At 49.6% G+C, this 14,746-nt stretch overlaps 1 protein-coding gene across 7 annotated transcripts in view; it reads left to right on the forward strand.

Moving 5' to 3' along the window:
- LOC127586590 (neuroligin-1-like) overlaps nucleotides 1-14,746 on the forward strand; it is a 235,439-nt gene that overhangs the window by 122,014 nt on the left and 98,679 nt on the right. For 4 of the 7 annotated variants that reach the window (XM_052044672.1, XM_052044673.1, XM_052044675.1 and 1 more), the window contains exon 3: nucleotides 510-566. The exons of the other annotated variants lie outside the window; for them this stretch is intronic. In XM_052044672.1, coding sequence (XP_051900632.1) covers nucleotides 510-566 — 57 coding nt within the window. The remainder of the gene's footprint in view (nucleotides 1-509; nucleotides 567-14,746) is intronic. 7 annotated transcript variants of the gene reach the window in all.

Below are 14,746 nucleotides of genomic sequence, written 5' to 3' on the forward strand. Positions count from 1 at the left end.
TTGAAACACAAATTATCTTGTAGCTGGAACTTAGATTAACAAAACTTCAGGAAGACAGACACAGATGTTGAAAGCCAAAATTACTTACTTTTGCAATTCTTTTTAATTTAAAACCAAAACGAACTATATTTTATGGAAAGTAAACTTTCTTCTTGATACGTTTAAGAATTCTTGAGAAGGATGTCAATTGAAATTGTTGGCTTTCTTGCCAACTTTTTTGTTGTTGGGGGGTGGAATATTCTTTTTTTGACTTGTTTAATCTTTTTTTCCTCTGCTCTTGCAAAATGCACCTTAAAAAAGATTACGAAGAACAAACAAAAAATGTCTTTTCTTGTGCGTCTTGTTGCTTGTCTCTTTTTACACAAACAGAAGCAAATCTTCTTAGGATTTTTGAAATCAATTCTTGATTGTATCTTTTTTTAAAAAAGAGAAATAATTTGACGGAAAAAAACACAGAAATGATGGTTTTTGAAATCTCTTTTTCTCTCCTCCCGTTTTTTTGGTCTTAGGTCCGCTCACAAAAAAACCTGACGATAACGGCGCATTTCGTGGTCTTGAAGATGAAGGTATTTTTTCCAATGCATGTCAATGATACCCCCCCCACCCCACCCCCTTCCACCCTCCTCCGAAATTTTTCTTTTTTTTTTGTAAAAATCTCCTTTTATTTCAAAAGCTTTTCTTCTTTTTTTCTCATCTTCCGAAACTTTTTGCACTCTCTTTCAATGAATGTGCTTTTTTTCGTTCTTTTCACGAGTCTGTTTCCGAATCAGTCGTTTCCATGTTCTGTAAGCTTTCAAAGAGTTTGGCTTTTAAAATAATAGAAATGTTTCTTTTTTTTTCTCATTTATTGACCCAAGAAGTATTGGGCGGGGAGAGGGTGGGGGTGGCTGGGGGACTAAAAGAGGTGAAGAGAAAATTAAGCCAGATCTAGTTTGCAGTTTTAAATTAGTGACTTGTCACGAGGCATTCCAAATGGCAGTGATATTTTAATGCAATGTTTTGTTTTGGGCTCTGTGTGTGTGTGTTTGTGCGCGTGTGTGTATACAACTGTGGGTGTACATGTGTGTGCGTGTGTTTTTTGCATGTGTGTATACACACACCTATGTATATATGTGTGTATTATTGTGTGTATGTGTAAGATAAGATATCTTTATTAGTCACATGTACATCGAAACACACAGTGAAATACACCTTTCTGCGTAAGAGTGTTCTGGGGGCAGCCCGCAAGTGTCACCACGCTTCTGGCGCCGACATAGCATGACCACAACTTCCTAACCCGTACGTCTTTGGAATGTGGGAGGAAACCGGAGCACCCGGAGGAAACCCACACAGACACACGGGGAGAACGTACAAACTCCTTACAGACAGCGGCCGGAATTGAACCCGGGTCGCTGGCGCTGTAATAACGTCACGCTAACCGCTGCACTACTGTGCCTGTGTTTTATTGTGTGTGTGCCTGTGTGTTACGTGTTTTATTGTGCGTGTGCACGTGTTGTGTGTGCATAAGTGTTATTTTGTGTGTGTGAGTGAGTGTGTTTGTGTGTGTGTGTTCCTTTATCTTCGATATCAAGAATTATTCTAACCTCAAAAGAGAAACCATAGTGTTAGGTTTCGAGCAGTTAGAGCTGGAGAGGCGTCCCCTGTTCCAGTACAACGCCAAACTATCCCAGACAGATCCTCTCCAAGCCGAGTGTGTCCGTCAGCAGTGCTCCTCCGATTCCTGTCTAGGTTGGCTCTGCTGCTTGGCTCCATAATGCAGGTTCTCTGAACGAGACTGGAAGCCTTCCTCGGAAGAGGAACACCGTCACTGTCTCTCCGTCTCTCCAGCGGGACCCCTCGAATCCCTGACGCTGGTCTGGATGGTGAAGGGGTTAGCCTTGAGGTGTTTGTCAGCAGTGTGTTGGTTAGACACCTGGTGAGCCAGGAGCCAAAGCTACAACGGACTGACACTGATGCTTGGCTTTCAATGCCACCAGTTCGTTGCTTGGACAATGACCGAGAGTTAAGGCATTGGTGGAGTCCATGGCTCCTTCACCTATCGCTGTGAGAGGTGGGAGAGCCTCCTCTGCCGTCCACCACTCTCTTCCTCCGTGCTAGGGAATGACTGGGGCTGACGGGGGTATGTGGGGAGGGTTGTCGCTCGGTCCCGAGGGGAGTTGGCTTAACGGAGGAGCACCGTGGACTCCTTCCGCGCCCATCCCTGCCACCCCCCACCCCGCCGATCAACCCCGCCAGCCCCCAGGAGACCACAAGCCTCTCCTGCTAACGGTCCGGTTAGTCGGCCATTCGGGATCTGTCTGCCCGCTCCCCGGTCCTGGCCTGTCCGCGGGCAGTGCAGAACCTTCACCGGGGCCGTTCGTACCTCACGTCCCGCCGACTTCACATCCCAGATCCGCATCGAAGGGGATGAGCTCACCTGGCTCTGGATTGTCCACATATTTCGCGGGCTCTCTGTCCCGGGACAGACCAGGACTCTGTCCCTGCTCATTACGGGCCTACACTTCTGCTCCCTCACCGTCGACATTCTCTCCTCACTCCCTGATCTGCCCAGTTCCTCATCCTCGGCCCCCGGAACCCTACAGTTTTCTCGACGGTGTCAGCCGAAATGATCGGAGTTGCCGATGGATTTGCTCTGGATCCCAGAGGAACATTATGGAGACCCTTCCCGTCAACAGCACTGGCCCCTTCCCTTCCTCCAGTCACTCCCCACTCAGCCGGATAGACTCTTGTGACCCTTCTCTTCCATCTTCTGCTGGTCGCTGTGGCAACACAACCCAGGCCTGTGGTTCGCACCCCCCCCCCCCACCCCAACCCCCCCACGACCCGGTGAACAGTCCGGGTGTCTCCTCCCCAGTTTCCCACCCAGTTCCTGGTCGTTTCAGGGCTCCATTCCCAATGGAACAACGATCCATCCTGGATGTTCGCTTGAGCCCTCTCCAATCCCTGTCCTCCGCTCCAGATGTTGGGTCCAGATCTCTGATGCAATCCAGGTGTTAGGTCCACTTTGTTACTATTGCCAGATGTTAGATCCATTCACTCCAGATGTTAGATCCACTCTACCCAATTCCAGATGTTGGATCCACTATCCTACTGCTCTGGATCTTCAGCTCACTCTATTCCAGTGCTTGAGGTGTGAGACCCAGTCTGTCTTCACTCCAGATGTTGGACCCACTTCCTTCCTCCGGATGTTAGATCCTTCCTCCAGATGTTGGATCCACTTCTTTCTTCGGTTGGATCCACTTCCGTCCTCCAGATGTTAGATCCACCCTTTCTCCAGATGTTAGATCCACTCCCTTCCTCCAGATGTTGCATCCACACCCTCTGCACCAGACCTCTGGCCCACTCCCTTCCTTCCCCTCAGAACCCTGAGCCACCTCCTGTCTCCCTATTGCTGCCGGAATTGCCCACCCTACACATCTGCCCTCCAACCCCCCCCTCTCCCCAATCCACACATCTGGCCTCCCCTTTCCGTGGCTTCGGTTTGTTCAGCAGACTGGAGTGGATCTCTGCTCCTGGGTATTCCAGCTTCCCGTTCTGCCTCAATTCCCGCGCTCCTTGCTGTTCTGGAGCAGTGCGGTCCCATTCCATGCTGTGTAGACCCCAACAAACACTGCTGCTGTGTCTCCCGTTGCCAGTCCCTCTCCTGACCCAGTCCGGCCCATTCCTCTGCACGGTCATGCGCTGCCTCCTTATGCCAGTGCACTCCAGACCTCTGCCTGATCCCACTCCAGATCTTGCGTCCATTCCACTGTTATTCCAACACGTTTTATATCATTCTTTCAACCCAATCCCATCTGAGATCACTCTCCTAATCCAATCCACTCCATATCATTGCTGTCATCCATTCCAGATCACTGTTCCAACCAACTCCAGATTGCTGTTTGAATCCACTCCAGATTATGGTTCCAACACACTCCAGACCTCACCACTGCAGACTCTCCCTGTCTGTTGTTTCCCCTCTGCCCCCCTTCCCCTCTCCCTCCTGTCACCCTCTCCCTAACACCACATCCTATCTCCTCGTCCTGCACTACTCAGTTCCTCTTTCTCCCCCTCTTCTCTCCCCTTTTCCCCTCTCTCCCTCCTCTCCCTCTCTCTCCTCCCTCTCCCTCCTCCCACACTCTCCCTCCTCCCACTCTCTCCCCCTTCCTTTCTCTCTGTCCCCATGTCTCACTCCTTCCCCTGTCCCCCCCCTCTCTCCCACCCCCCTCTCCCCTCCCCCACTCCCATCCCCCTCCTCACCCACCACTCCCATCCCCCTCCCCTCCCCATCTCTCCCACGCTCCCATACCCCCTCTCTCAAACCACCGTACCACCTCCTGCCCCTCTCTCTCACCACTCTCCTACCACCACCCCTCAAACCACCGTCCCGTCCCTCTCACCCTCTCTCCCTGTCACTTCAGGTCCCAACCACACCCATCTCCCTTGGTGTCCACACTAAATCTCCATTCCTGGCCAGCCCAGATCCTTGTTTGTGGCTAATCTTTGCGACTCAGGACCTCAGCCTCCGGGGAACCTGGATCTTGGTTCCTGTCCATTCCTGATCAGATCCTGGCCACTATGGGTACCCATTCCTAGCCAATCACGGTGTCTGTTGCTGGCCAAGCCTTATATCCATTCCTGGTGGATGCTATTCCTGTCCAATCCCAATCTCAGTTCTTGGCCAAGCCTCATCTCTGCCTTTGGATAAGCCAGATCCCTTCTTGACCAATCCATTCCTGGAGTTGTATTGGTCGGAATCAAGGATTTGGACTGTCAAGGAATAGACATCTAGATTGGCCAGAAATGAAGATCTGGGATGGCAGGAACAGAGACCTGGATTGGCCAGGAATGGAAACTTGCACTGGCCAGCATCAGAGATGTAGATCGGCGTTGGTTAGGGGTGGCCTGGAATGGAGATTTACAGTGGCCACTGCAAATGACCACTCTTGGCCAATCCACATCTCTGTTCCTGAACTCTTCTGACCTCTTGTCCTGGCCAATCCACATCTCCATTCCTGAACACTTCTGACCTCTGGTCCTGGCCAATCCACACCTCTGTTCCTGAAAACTTCTGACCTCTGGTCCTGGCCAATCCAGAGCATCACTCTGAGGCATTCCCAATCCCTGTTCTTTATCAATGGAGACCTCTGATCCTGGTCAATCCAGGTGTCCATTCCAGGATAATCCAATTCTCTTTCCTTGTCATTGTCAATCCAGAGGTGTTTTGGTGACTATTGTAAATGTCTGATCCAGGCCATCCCAGATATCTGCTCCCAGCCAGTGCTGATCTCTGATCCCAATACGAGCCTCCATCCCTGGCTATTCCAGACCTCTGCTCCTCCCATCTCCCCAGACCTTCCATTCCATATTTCCATTCCTGGACACTGCAGACTTCTGCCCAATTCAATCCAGATCCCGGTTCTTGGACATCAAGATGTCCGCTCCTGGCCAAACTAATCTGTGATCCTAACTAAACTGGAACTTTGATCTCTTCCCTCGGGCACACCACGCGTCGGGAACCCGACAACTCCAGATCTTCATTCCTGGCCACTCAAATCTTATTTCCTGACCAATCCAACTCTCTGCCTCAGAGCAGCCCCATTCTTGGCTGGTCTGGTTCCCGTCCCTCCCTGCCCAGTCCAAAGCCCCAGCCCGGGGCAGTTCAGATCTCCGTTCCTTTACAATCCAATTTTCATTCTTGGCCGACACGGACATTTATTCCCGGCCAGTCCAGATCTGCATTCCCGGCCAATCCCAGAGTCTGTTCCTGACCAATAGAAATGTTGCTTCCTGACCAATCTGGATCTTTGCTTGTGGTAAAGCAAGATCTCCAAGATCCTTGGCCAATCTCTTAATTCCTGGCCAGTATGGATCTCTCTTCTTGGCCAAACCAGATTCCTACACTTGGCCAGTGGAGATCTCTGTTGCTGGCCACTCTAGCTCTCTGATCCCAGCCAATGGAGATCTCTGTCCTCGGCCAAATTAGACACCTACTTTTGTCCAATGGAGATCCCTGTTCCTGGCTGGTCTAGCTCTCCAATTACGACCAATGGAGATCTTTGTTGCCTGCCAGGCCTAGCTGTCCAATCCCAGCCAATAGAGACCGCTGTTCTTGGCCAAACTAGATTCCTATGTTTGGCCAATGGAGATCTCTGTTCCTGATCAGTCTAGCTCTCTTATCCCAGCCAATCCAGATCTCTGTCCAGTCACTGCGGATCTCCATTCCCGGCTAGTTCACTTCCCCTTTACTCTCAAATCTCCCTCCGTCTTCTCCAAATTTCCATTCCTGGCAACTCTATATCATTTCCTGGCCAGTCCCAATGTCCACTCCGAGCCAGTCCAGTTTTTTCCCATTTGTGGCCACTCCAGATCCCTTTCGCCTTGTCAATCCAGATTGTTCCTAACCAATCCATGTCCACATTACAGCTCCATGCAGATCCATCCACAATCCCGAGCTCCAGTTCTGGTTCAGTACCAATCATGCCCGTCTCTCCCTCTCCCTCGCCTCTCCTGCTCTTTGTCCTGACTGTTCTAAATCTCTGTTCCTGGTCACACCAGATCAGTATTCCCGGCTAATCCAGATCATTGTTCCTGATGAATCCAGATCTATGTCTCTGGCCCGTCGAGATGTTAGTACTTGGCTTATCCACTGGCTACTCGTTACTCAATCATGATTTCTGTTCCTGGCCAATTCAGACCTCTGCTCCAGACCAATCCGAATATCTGTTCCTATCCAATGCAGATTCCGTGTATATCCTGATAAAACTAGAGCTCCATTTGTGGCCAATCCACATCGCTATCCATGGCCAATCCAGAGCTAATCCTGATCCTTGCTTCTCAGCAGTCTAGATTCCTACTCCAGCTCACCATACCTGGGCAATGCAGATCTGTGTTACAGGTGAGTCCATATATCTCCTCCCACCCAATCTGAGTTTCTCACCGATCCAAATCTCCATTCTCTCCCTGCCAAGCTCGTTGCTTCTCCTGAACTCAGATCTCCACCCCAAGCCACGCTAGAGCTTGTTCCTGTCCAATCCAGCTCTCTGTTCCTGTCCATTCCAGGTCCTTGTTCCCGGCTAACTTTGATCTCCAATCCAGAGCTCTGTTGCTGGCAATTCCAAGTCGTTATTCTTGACCTATCCAGACCTCTGTTCCTGGCCATTCCAGATCTCCAGTGTCGGCAATCCAGATACCTGTTCATAGCCAATCAATATCGCTGTTTCTGGGCAAACCTTTTCACCGTTCCTGGCCATTGCAAACCTCTGACCCTATCCAATCCATTGTTGACCACTCCAGTCTCAATTCCTGACTATAGACCATTTCTCCATTCCTGGTCTCAGTCCATGAGCACACCCACCTCACACTAGGGACCCTTCAAATCCCCATCCCAGTCACATGTACCTGCCTGGGGTAAACCTCCTTTCCTGGTCCCACAGACTCCCATTCCTGGCTATTCCAGATCTTCAGAGTAAGAGTTATACAGCATGGAGACAGAGCCTTTGGCCCAACTCTTCCATGCCGACCAAGTTGTCCATCCAACCTAGTCCCATTTTCCCAAGTTTAGCCCAACCAGATGCCTAGTCCTTTGTTCCTCCAGATCTCCATCCTTGGACACTCCAGATCCCCACCCTTGGACACTCCAGATCCCCACCCTTGGACATTCCAGATCCCCATCCTTGGACACTCCAGATCCCCATCCTTGGACACCCTAGATCTCCATCTTTGGACACTCCAGATTCCTATCCTTGACCATCCAGATCTCCATCCATGGATACTTCAGATCTCCATTCATGGACACTTCAGATCTCCATCCTTGGCCACTCCAGGTCCCCCACCTTGGACACCCTAGATCTCCATCCTCGGACACTCCAGATCCCCATCCTTGGACACTCCAGATCTCCATCCATGGGCACTTCAGATCTCATCCTTGGCCACTCCAGGTCTTCATTCTAGGTCAGAGCCCCATCTCTGGTGAACCGAGAACTCTGTTCCTGACCACTACATACCTCACACTGTGACCACTCTAAATCCCCATTCCTGGTCATTTGTGACCTCTCTTCCTGTCTAATGCAAACCTCTATTCTTGGCAAATACTGAGAAGTTTATGGCTAATTCAGAAACATATTCCAGGCAAATCTAGATCTTGTTCTTGGCTGACCCCAATCTTGGTTTTTGGACAAGAACCCTAGTCCAGTACTGTCTAAAGTGGAGGTGTATTCCTTGTGGATCCAGATCCCAGTCTTTTCTCCTAGTCACCCTGACTGTTCCTGCTAGTATGTTTCTCACCTCGGCTATTCCAGATCCCAGTTATCGTCCAATCTAGAACCCTGTCCTGGCCAATCCAGATCACCACCACAATCAAATCCAGCTCTTCATTCCCGGTGTTCCCGACAACACTGAACCCCATTACTGGACAATACAGAGGTCTCTTCCTGTCCGGTACACTTTGCTGTTCTTTCCTAATCCATACCTCAGCCTCTGACCGTTCTGGATTTCCATCCCAAGCCAATCCAGGTGACCACATTTGTTTCCTTGTGCATACTCCTTTCCTGGCAACACCAGGTGCCTGTTCCTGGCCAATCCAAAGCACTAATCTTGGTCAATCCAGATCCCCAACCCTTGCCAATGTGCATCATTGCTTCTGCCCAATCCAGATATCAGTTCTCGGCCAATCCGGGCACTTGACCCTGGCCAGCAAAGATGTCCGATCGTGGCTAATCCTCAATCGCTATTCCTGCCTAATCCGCATTTCTTTCTGTGCAAGTCCATGCTCCGGGCCAATTCAGGTTAAAGAATTGGTGGCCACTCCAAATATCCATTCCTGGCCGCTGCAGGGTGCCATTCCTGGCCATTCCAGACCGTCACTCCAAACCAACCATGTACTCTGTTACTTGCCGATCCACAGCTGTGTCCCTGACCATTCCGGATTGTTATGCCTGCCCAATCCGGGCTCCTGTTCCTGGTTTAACAATCCTTCATTTCTTACCAATCCAGGTTTCTGTCCCAGGGCACCACACCTCTTTCCACCCTGATCCCAGTCTCGGTTACCAGGTTGAATTCCGAACTAAACCAGATCCCTATTCCTGGGCAATCCAGATCTCAGTTCCCAGCAATGTAATTTGCTGTTCCTTTTCCTTCCAGATACCCGATCCTAACCAATCAAGGTCATTATTCCTGATTAAACCTCATCTGTATTACTGGCCAATCGATCTATAGACAATCCAGCAACTCAGGGCTCTGCTATTGGCCAACTCGGTTATCTGTTCCTAGCCGAAGAACTCCGTTCTTGGCCATTCCAGACCATTCTTCTCAGCCAATCCAGATCTCTGCCCTTGGTTAATCCAGCTCATTGCTCGTCCAATCTCTGGTTCTGGCCGATCACAACCTCCATTCTTGGCTACCTCAGATTCCTGCTATTGGTCAATTCGTATCTTTGCTTGTGGCCAATGCAGATCGCTGTTTCTAAACATTCGGTATCGAGATCTCTATTACTGGCCAATCCAAACTGCAATACAGACCAATCCAGATCTCTGTTCCTGGTCCGTTCCTGGCCAATCCAAACCTTTCATGCTGTGCAATACTAATCACTGTTCCTGACCAATCCAGATCTCCCATCCTGGCCAATTTAGATCATTTTAATCCAATAGAAGGCGATGTTCTAGGCTGATTCAGAATGCAACCTTGGCCAATTCCGACCAAAATTCCTGGCCATTCCCAGATCTCCAGTCCGGGGTAATTTGGAACACCATGCTGGGTGAATACAAATATCAACTCCTGGTCCAAACCGATTTTCCCCCATGGGCACATCTGATCTCTCACACATCCTACTCCATTCTTGGTCAATCCAGATCTACATTCCCGGCCAATCCATCCCCCAGTTCCTGAGAAATCCAGATTCTGCTTCTGAAAATGTCTGTCCCTGTCCAAGGAAAGTTTCTGTCCCCATCCATTCCAGACACCTGTCCTGGGACAATCCAGATATCCGTTCTCCAGAGCCCCATTCCTACTGAATCCAGATCTCTTTCCAATCTGGATCGCCACTCCTGGCTTAACCAGATCACTGTTCCCGACCACACCAGATCTCTTTCCTTTCCCTCTCAGGATCTGCTTCCCAACCCTCTGCTCATGGTCAATCTGGGAGTTCACCCCAGTTGATCAGGTTAACATTCCCAGCAACTCCAGTGGGGATCTTGAGTGGCCGTAGGAGAACCTTTCCTGGTGGCACCTCCACTCCAGAGTGACCCAGTTCTCTGTTCTTATCCAATCCACATCTTCTTTTCTGGCCAACCTAAATAAATACACCAATCCCATACAGATCCCGGTTCCCGTCCAATCCAGATCGCTGTTTTTATCCGTACTAGATCCCTTGTTTCCAGCCAATCCAAAACCTGATTTCTAGCCAATCACGATTTTCATTCCTGGCCAATCCACACCTCTGTTCCCACCCATTCTAAACCTGGTTCCTGGCCAATCCACACCTCTGTTCCCACCCATTCTAAACCTGGTTCCTGGCCAATCCACACCTCTGTTCCCACCCATTCTAAACCTGGTTCCTGGCCAATCCACACCTCTGTTCCCACCCATTCTAAACCTGGTTCCTGGCCAATCCAGACCTCTGTTCCCACCCATTCTAAACCTGGTTCCTGGCCAATCCACACCTCTGTTCCCACCCATTCTAAACCTGGTTCCTGGCCAATCCACACCTCTGTTCCCACCCATTCTAAACCTGGTTCCTGGCCAATCCACACCTCTGTTCCCACCCATTCTAAACCTGGTTCCTGGCCAATCCACACCTCTGTTCCCACCCATTCTAAACCTGGTTCCTGGCCAATCCACACCTCTGTTCCCACCCATTCTAAACCTGGTTCCTGGCCAATCCAGACCTCTGTTCCCACCCATTCTAAACCTGGTTCCTGGCCAATCCAGACCTCTGTTCCCACCCATTCTAAACCTGGTTCCTGGCCAATCCACACCTCTGTTCCCACCCATTCTAAACCTGGTTCCTGGCCAATCCACACCTCTGTTCCCACCCATTCTAAACCTGGTTCCTGGCCAATCCACACCTCTGTTCCCACCCATTCTAAACCTGGTTCCTGGCCAATCCACACCTCTGTTCCCACCCATTCTAAACCTGGTTCCTGGCCAATCCACACCTCTGTTCCTGATCTATCTAGATCAATGTCTTTGACAATCCAGATCCTTGTTGTTGGGAATATTGGAGCTCTTCTTCCTTTGATGCCAGATCTCTTCTAATTTTAGATCTCTCCCTGGTTTATGGAGATCTCTATTCCTGACCATGCCAGATCTGTTTTCTTGCCCTGTCTGGTCTCCTGGCTATTACAAATATCTGTTCTTGGTCAATCCGGGGTTGTGTGACTGTACACCAGGTCTGCATTCCTAGCAGCTCCTGGCCAATGAAGACCCCTGCTCCTGGCTAACCCAGACCTCGTTATCTAGCCATTCCAGATGTCTCTTCCTTGCCGATCCAGATCACTACGCTTGGCCAATCCAGATCGCTGATCTAGTCTAATGGAGAGCTTCCTTCCTGGGCAGTCCAGTCCCCTCTTCCTGCTTTGCCATATCACTGTTCCTGCCCTCTCCTAGTCTCCATTCCCAAAGTCTCTTTTTCCCAGACAATCCAGACTTCTGCTTCCGCACTTCCCAAATATCCATTCATGGCCAATCTGCACCTCTGTTCTGGGCCAATCCAGATCTTCCGTTGTGGCCAAACCAGATATCCGTACCAGGCCAATCAGACATCCGTAAGAAAGACCATCAGTACTGGCTGATCCGGATCTCTGGGTTTGACCAAAGTAGGTCGCAGTTCTTGGCCAAAACTGAAGCCACCCCTCACTACCCCGGACCTCCACCACTGCCAGTCCAGGTTCACTTCCCAACCACACCTCATGTCCATCTTTGGCCAATCCAGACCTCTTATCCTGGTCAATCTGGAGTCCCATTCCTGACTTCTCCATCCTTGACCAAGCCAGGTCTCTGCTTCTGGGCAATCCGAATACATGCTCCTGGCCAATGAAATTCTCCATTCCTGGCCAATCCAAACCACCTCCCTATCCATTCCAGATCTCTGTCCTTGACCAATCCAGCATCAGATTGCTCCTGATCGACCCAGATATTTATCCCTAGCCAATCCTGATCTCCATTCTCGGCCTTATCTCTGACACTTGGCCAATCCAGTTCCCTGTTCCTGGCCACTATAGCTCTTTTCTCCCTGGCTATTCCAGATCTTCATTGCGGGGCAGTCCAGAGTTCTTTACCTATGCCATGGAGCTCTCTGTTCCTCACTAATCCAGCTCTCTTTTCCTGACCATTCCAGATATCTGATTTTGGATAATCCAGACCTCATCTTGGCCAATCCATCTCTCTCTCCAGCCTTTTCCAGATCTTCATCCCACCAGTGTTAAATATCTCACTCTGGATTCCCCATCTCATCCCCTTTCCTGTCCACCAAACACTCTGTTCCTGACCCATACTGGTCTCGATCCCTATCCATCAGCTCTCTATCATTAACTAATCTAGACCTCTGTTTGGCCAATCCAAGTCTTCACGCTTCACCAATCCAAATCTCTTGTTTCCCAGCCTCCCCAAATCTTTTTCCAGACCAATCAAAATATTCAGTCTTGACCGATCTAGAACTTCGAGAACAGCCAATCTAGATACACCCATTACTAACCAATGGAGATCTCTGCTCCTTTCCACTTCAAGTCGTCCTTCCGAACCAATGCAGGATATTGTGGGTACCTCCCCCTTGCCAACACTGATCTCTACCCCGGATCTCCATTTGGGGCCAATGAAGAACTCTAGTTCCTGCCCAATCCGGATCTCCACTTCCGGTTACTTTAGGTCCATGGTCCTTTCTCACCACATCTCCCTTGCTGCCTGCTTTAGACCACTGTTATTAAGCAACCCAGACCTCAGTCCCTGACCAATCCACATCTCTGTACTTCCCAATTCTGAAATCTGTTCCTGGGCATCCCACATGTCCATTCCTGGACAATCCCAAGGCCACTGCAGATCTTCAATTGTGGCCAATCCAGATCGCTATTCCCAGGTAATCCAGCTCTCTGCTCCTGCTCAGTCCGTATTGTTGTTCCACAGCAATCCAGACCGGTGTAGATGCCTGATCCAGGTCTCCATCCCTGTTTACGTCATCTTTGTCTTCCCTGTTTTGCCAGCTGCCTCTTCCTCCCCACCCCGGGTCTCTGTTCCGCCATTCCAGATCTCTTTCCCTGACTAATCCAATCTTTATCCTGGCCATTTCACATTCCCATTCCAGGCTAACTGAGATCTCTGTTACTGGCCAATCTAGATGTCCATTCCTGTTTGGGGCAGGCACTTACTGGTGGCCAAAGCAGATCTCTACCCCCGGGCACACTCATTGCCAACTCCAGATCTCCACTTCGGGTATTCCTGGCCAATCCATATGTTCATTTTGAGCCAATCCATGTGTCTATTCCCGGCCAATACAAATCTCTGTTCCTGGTCAATCCAAATCTCTATTCCCAGCCAATCATAGCCTCTGTTCCTGGTCAATCCAAATCTCTATTCCCGGCTAATCCTAATCTCCTTTCCTGGTCAATCCAAATCTCTATTCCCGGCTAATCCAAATCTCCTTTCCTGGTCAATCCAAATCTCTATTCCCGGCTAATCCTAATCTCCTTTCCTGGTCAATCCAAATCTCTATTCCCGGCTAATCCTAATCTCCTTTCCTGGTCAATCCAAATCTCTATTCCCGGCTAATCCCAATCTCCTTTCCTGGTCAATCCAAATCTCTATTCCCGGCTAATCCTAATCTCCTTTCCTGGTCAATCCAAATCTCTATTCTCAGCCAATTCAAACCTCCGTTCCTGACCAATTCAGATCAAATCAAATCAAGTCAAGTCGAGTTTATTGTCATGTGCCCCAGTATGGTGAGGTACGGGTACCGTGAAAAACTTGCTTGCGGCAGAATCACAGGCACGTAGGTACAGACAACACACGGAACATAAATTATACATCAAATTATACCATACAGTGTAAAAAAAAGACTGTGCAAAAGCTAGACAGCGCAAAAGAAAACAAAAACACAATCAGAGACAAGTCCGCGGCAGTGCGAGAGGTGGTCCGTAGTGTTCCGTTGCTGAGGTAGGGTTAGGGTTGTGCAGGTCGGTTCAAGAACTATTCCAGGCTATTCCAGGCGTTTGCCTCTCACCAATCTAGAATCTGTTCATATTGATTCCAGATCTCTGCTCTTGCCCAGTCCAACAATCTGTCCCTGGCTAATCCAGATCTCTGCTTCTGGCCAATCCCGACCGGTGTTCCTGGCCAATGCAGAGCTCTGTTCAAACCAGGTCTTCATTCCTTGTCAATCCAGAGCTGGCCAATGGTTACACCTCTCTCTGCTCAATCTCTGCGCACACCATTTCTTTTTAACTGACCAATCCGTACCGGGATTCCTGGTTAATCCATCTCATTGTTCCAGGCCAATCTGGATTTCCATTCCTGGCCATCCAGGTCAATCCATATCCATGACCGTGAAGAATCCAGAACTCAGTCCTTGCCCAATTCAAATCTCTGTTTCAGACCAATCCAGATAGGCATTCCTGACCTCCGATTCTTGCCGATCAGCATCATTGCTCTTGGCTAATCCAAACTTCCATTCTCGGCCAATTCACACCTATTTTCCTAGTAATCCAACTGTTCACTACTCCATTCCCCACCCAGAGCATCATTCCTATCTTATCCAGATCTCTTAACCCAATCTCTGTTC

The sequence above is a fragment of the Pristis pectinata genome, chromosome 37 (assembly GCF_009764475.1).
Source record: "Pristis pectinata isolate sPriPec2 chromosome 37, sPriPec2.1.pri, whole genome shotgun sequence".
Lineage (NCBI taxonomy): Eukaryota > Metazoa > Chordata > Chondrichthyes > Rhinopristiformes > Pristidae > Pristis > Pristis pectinata.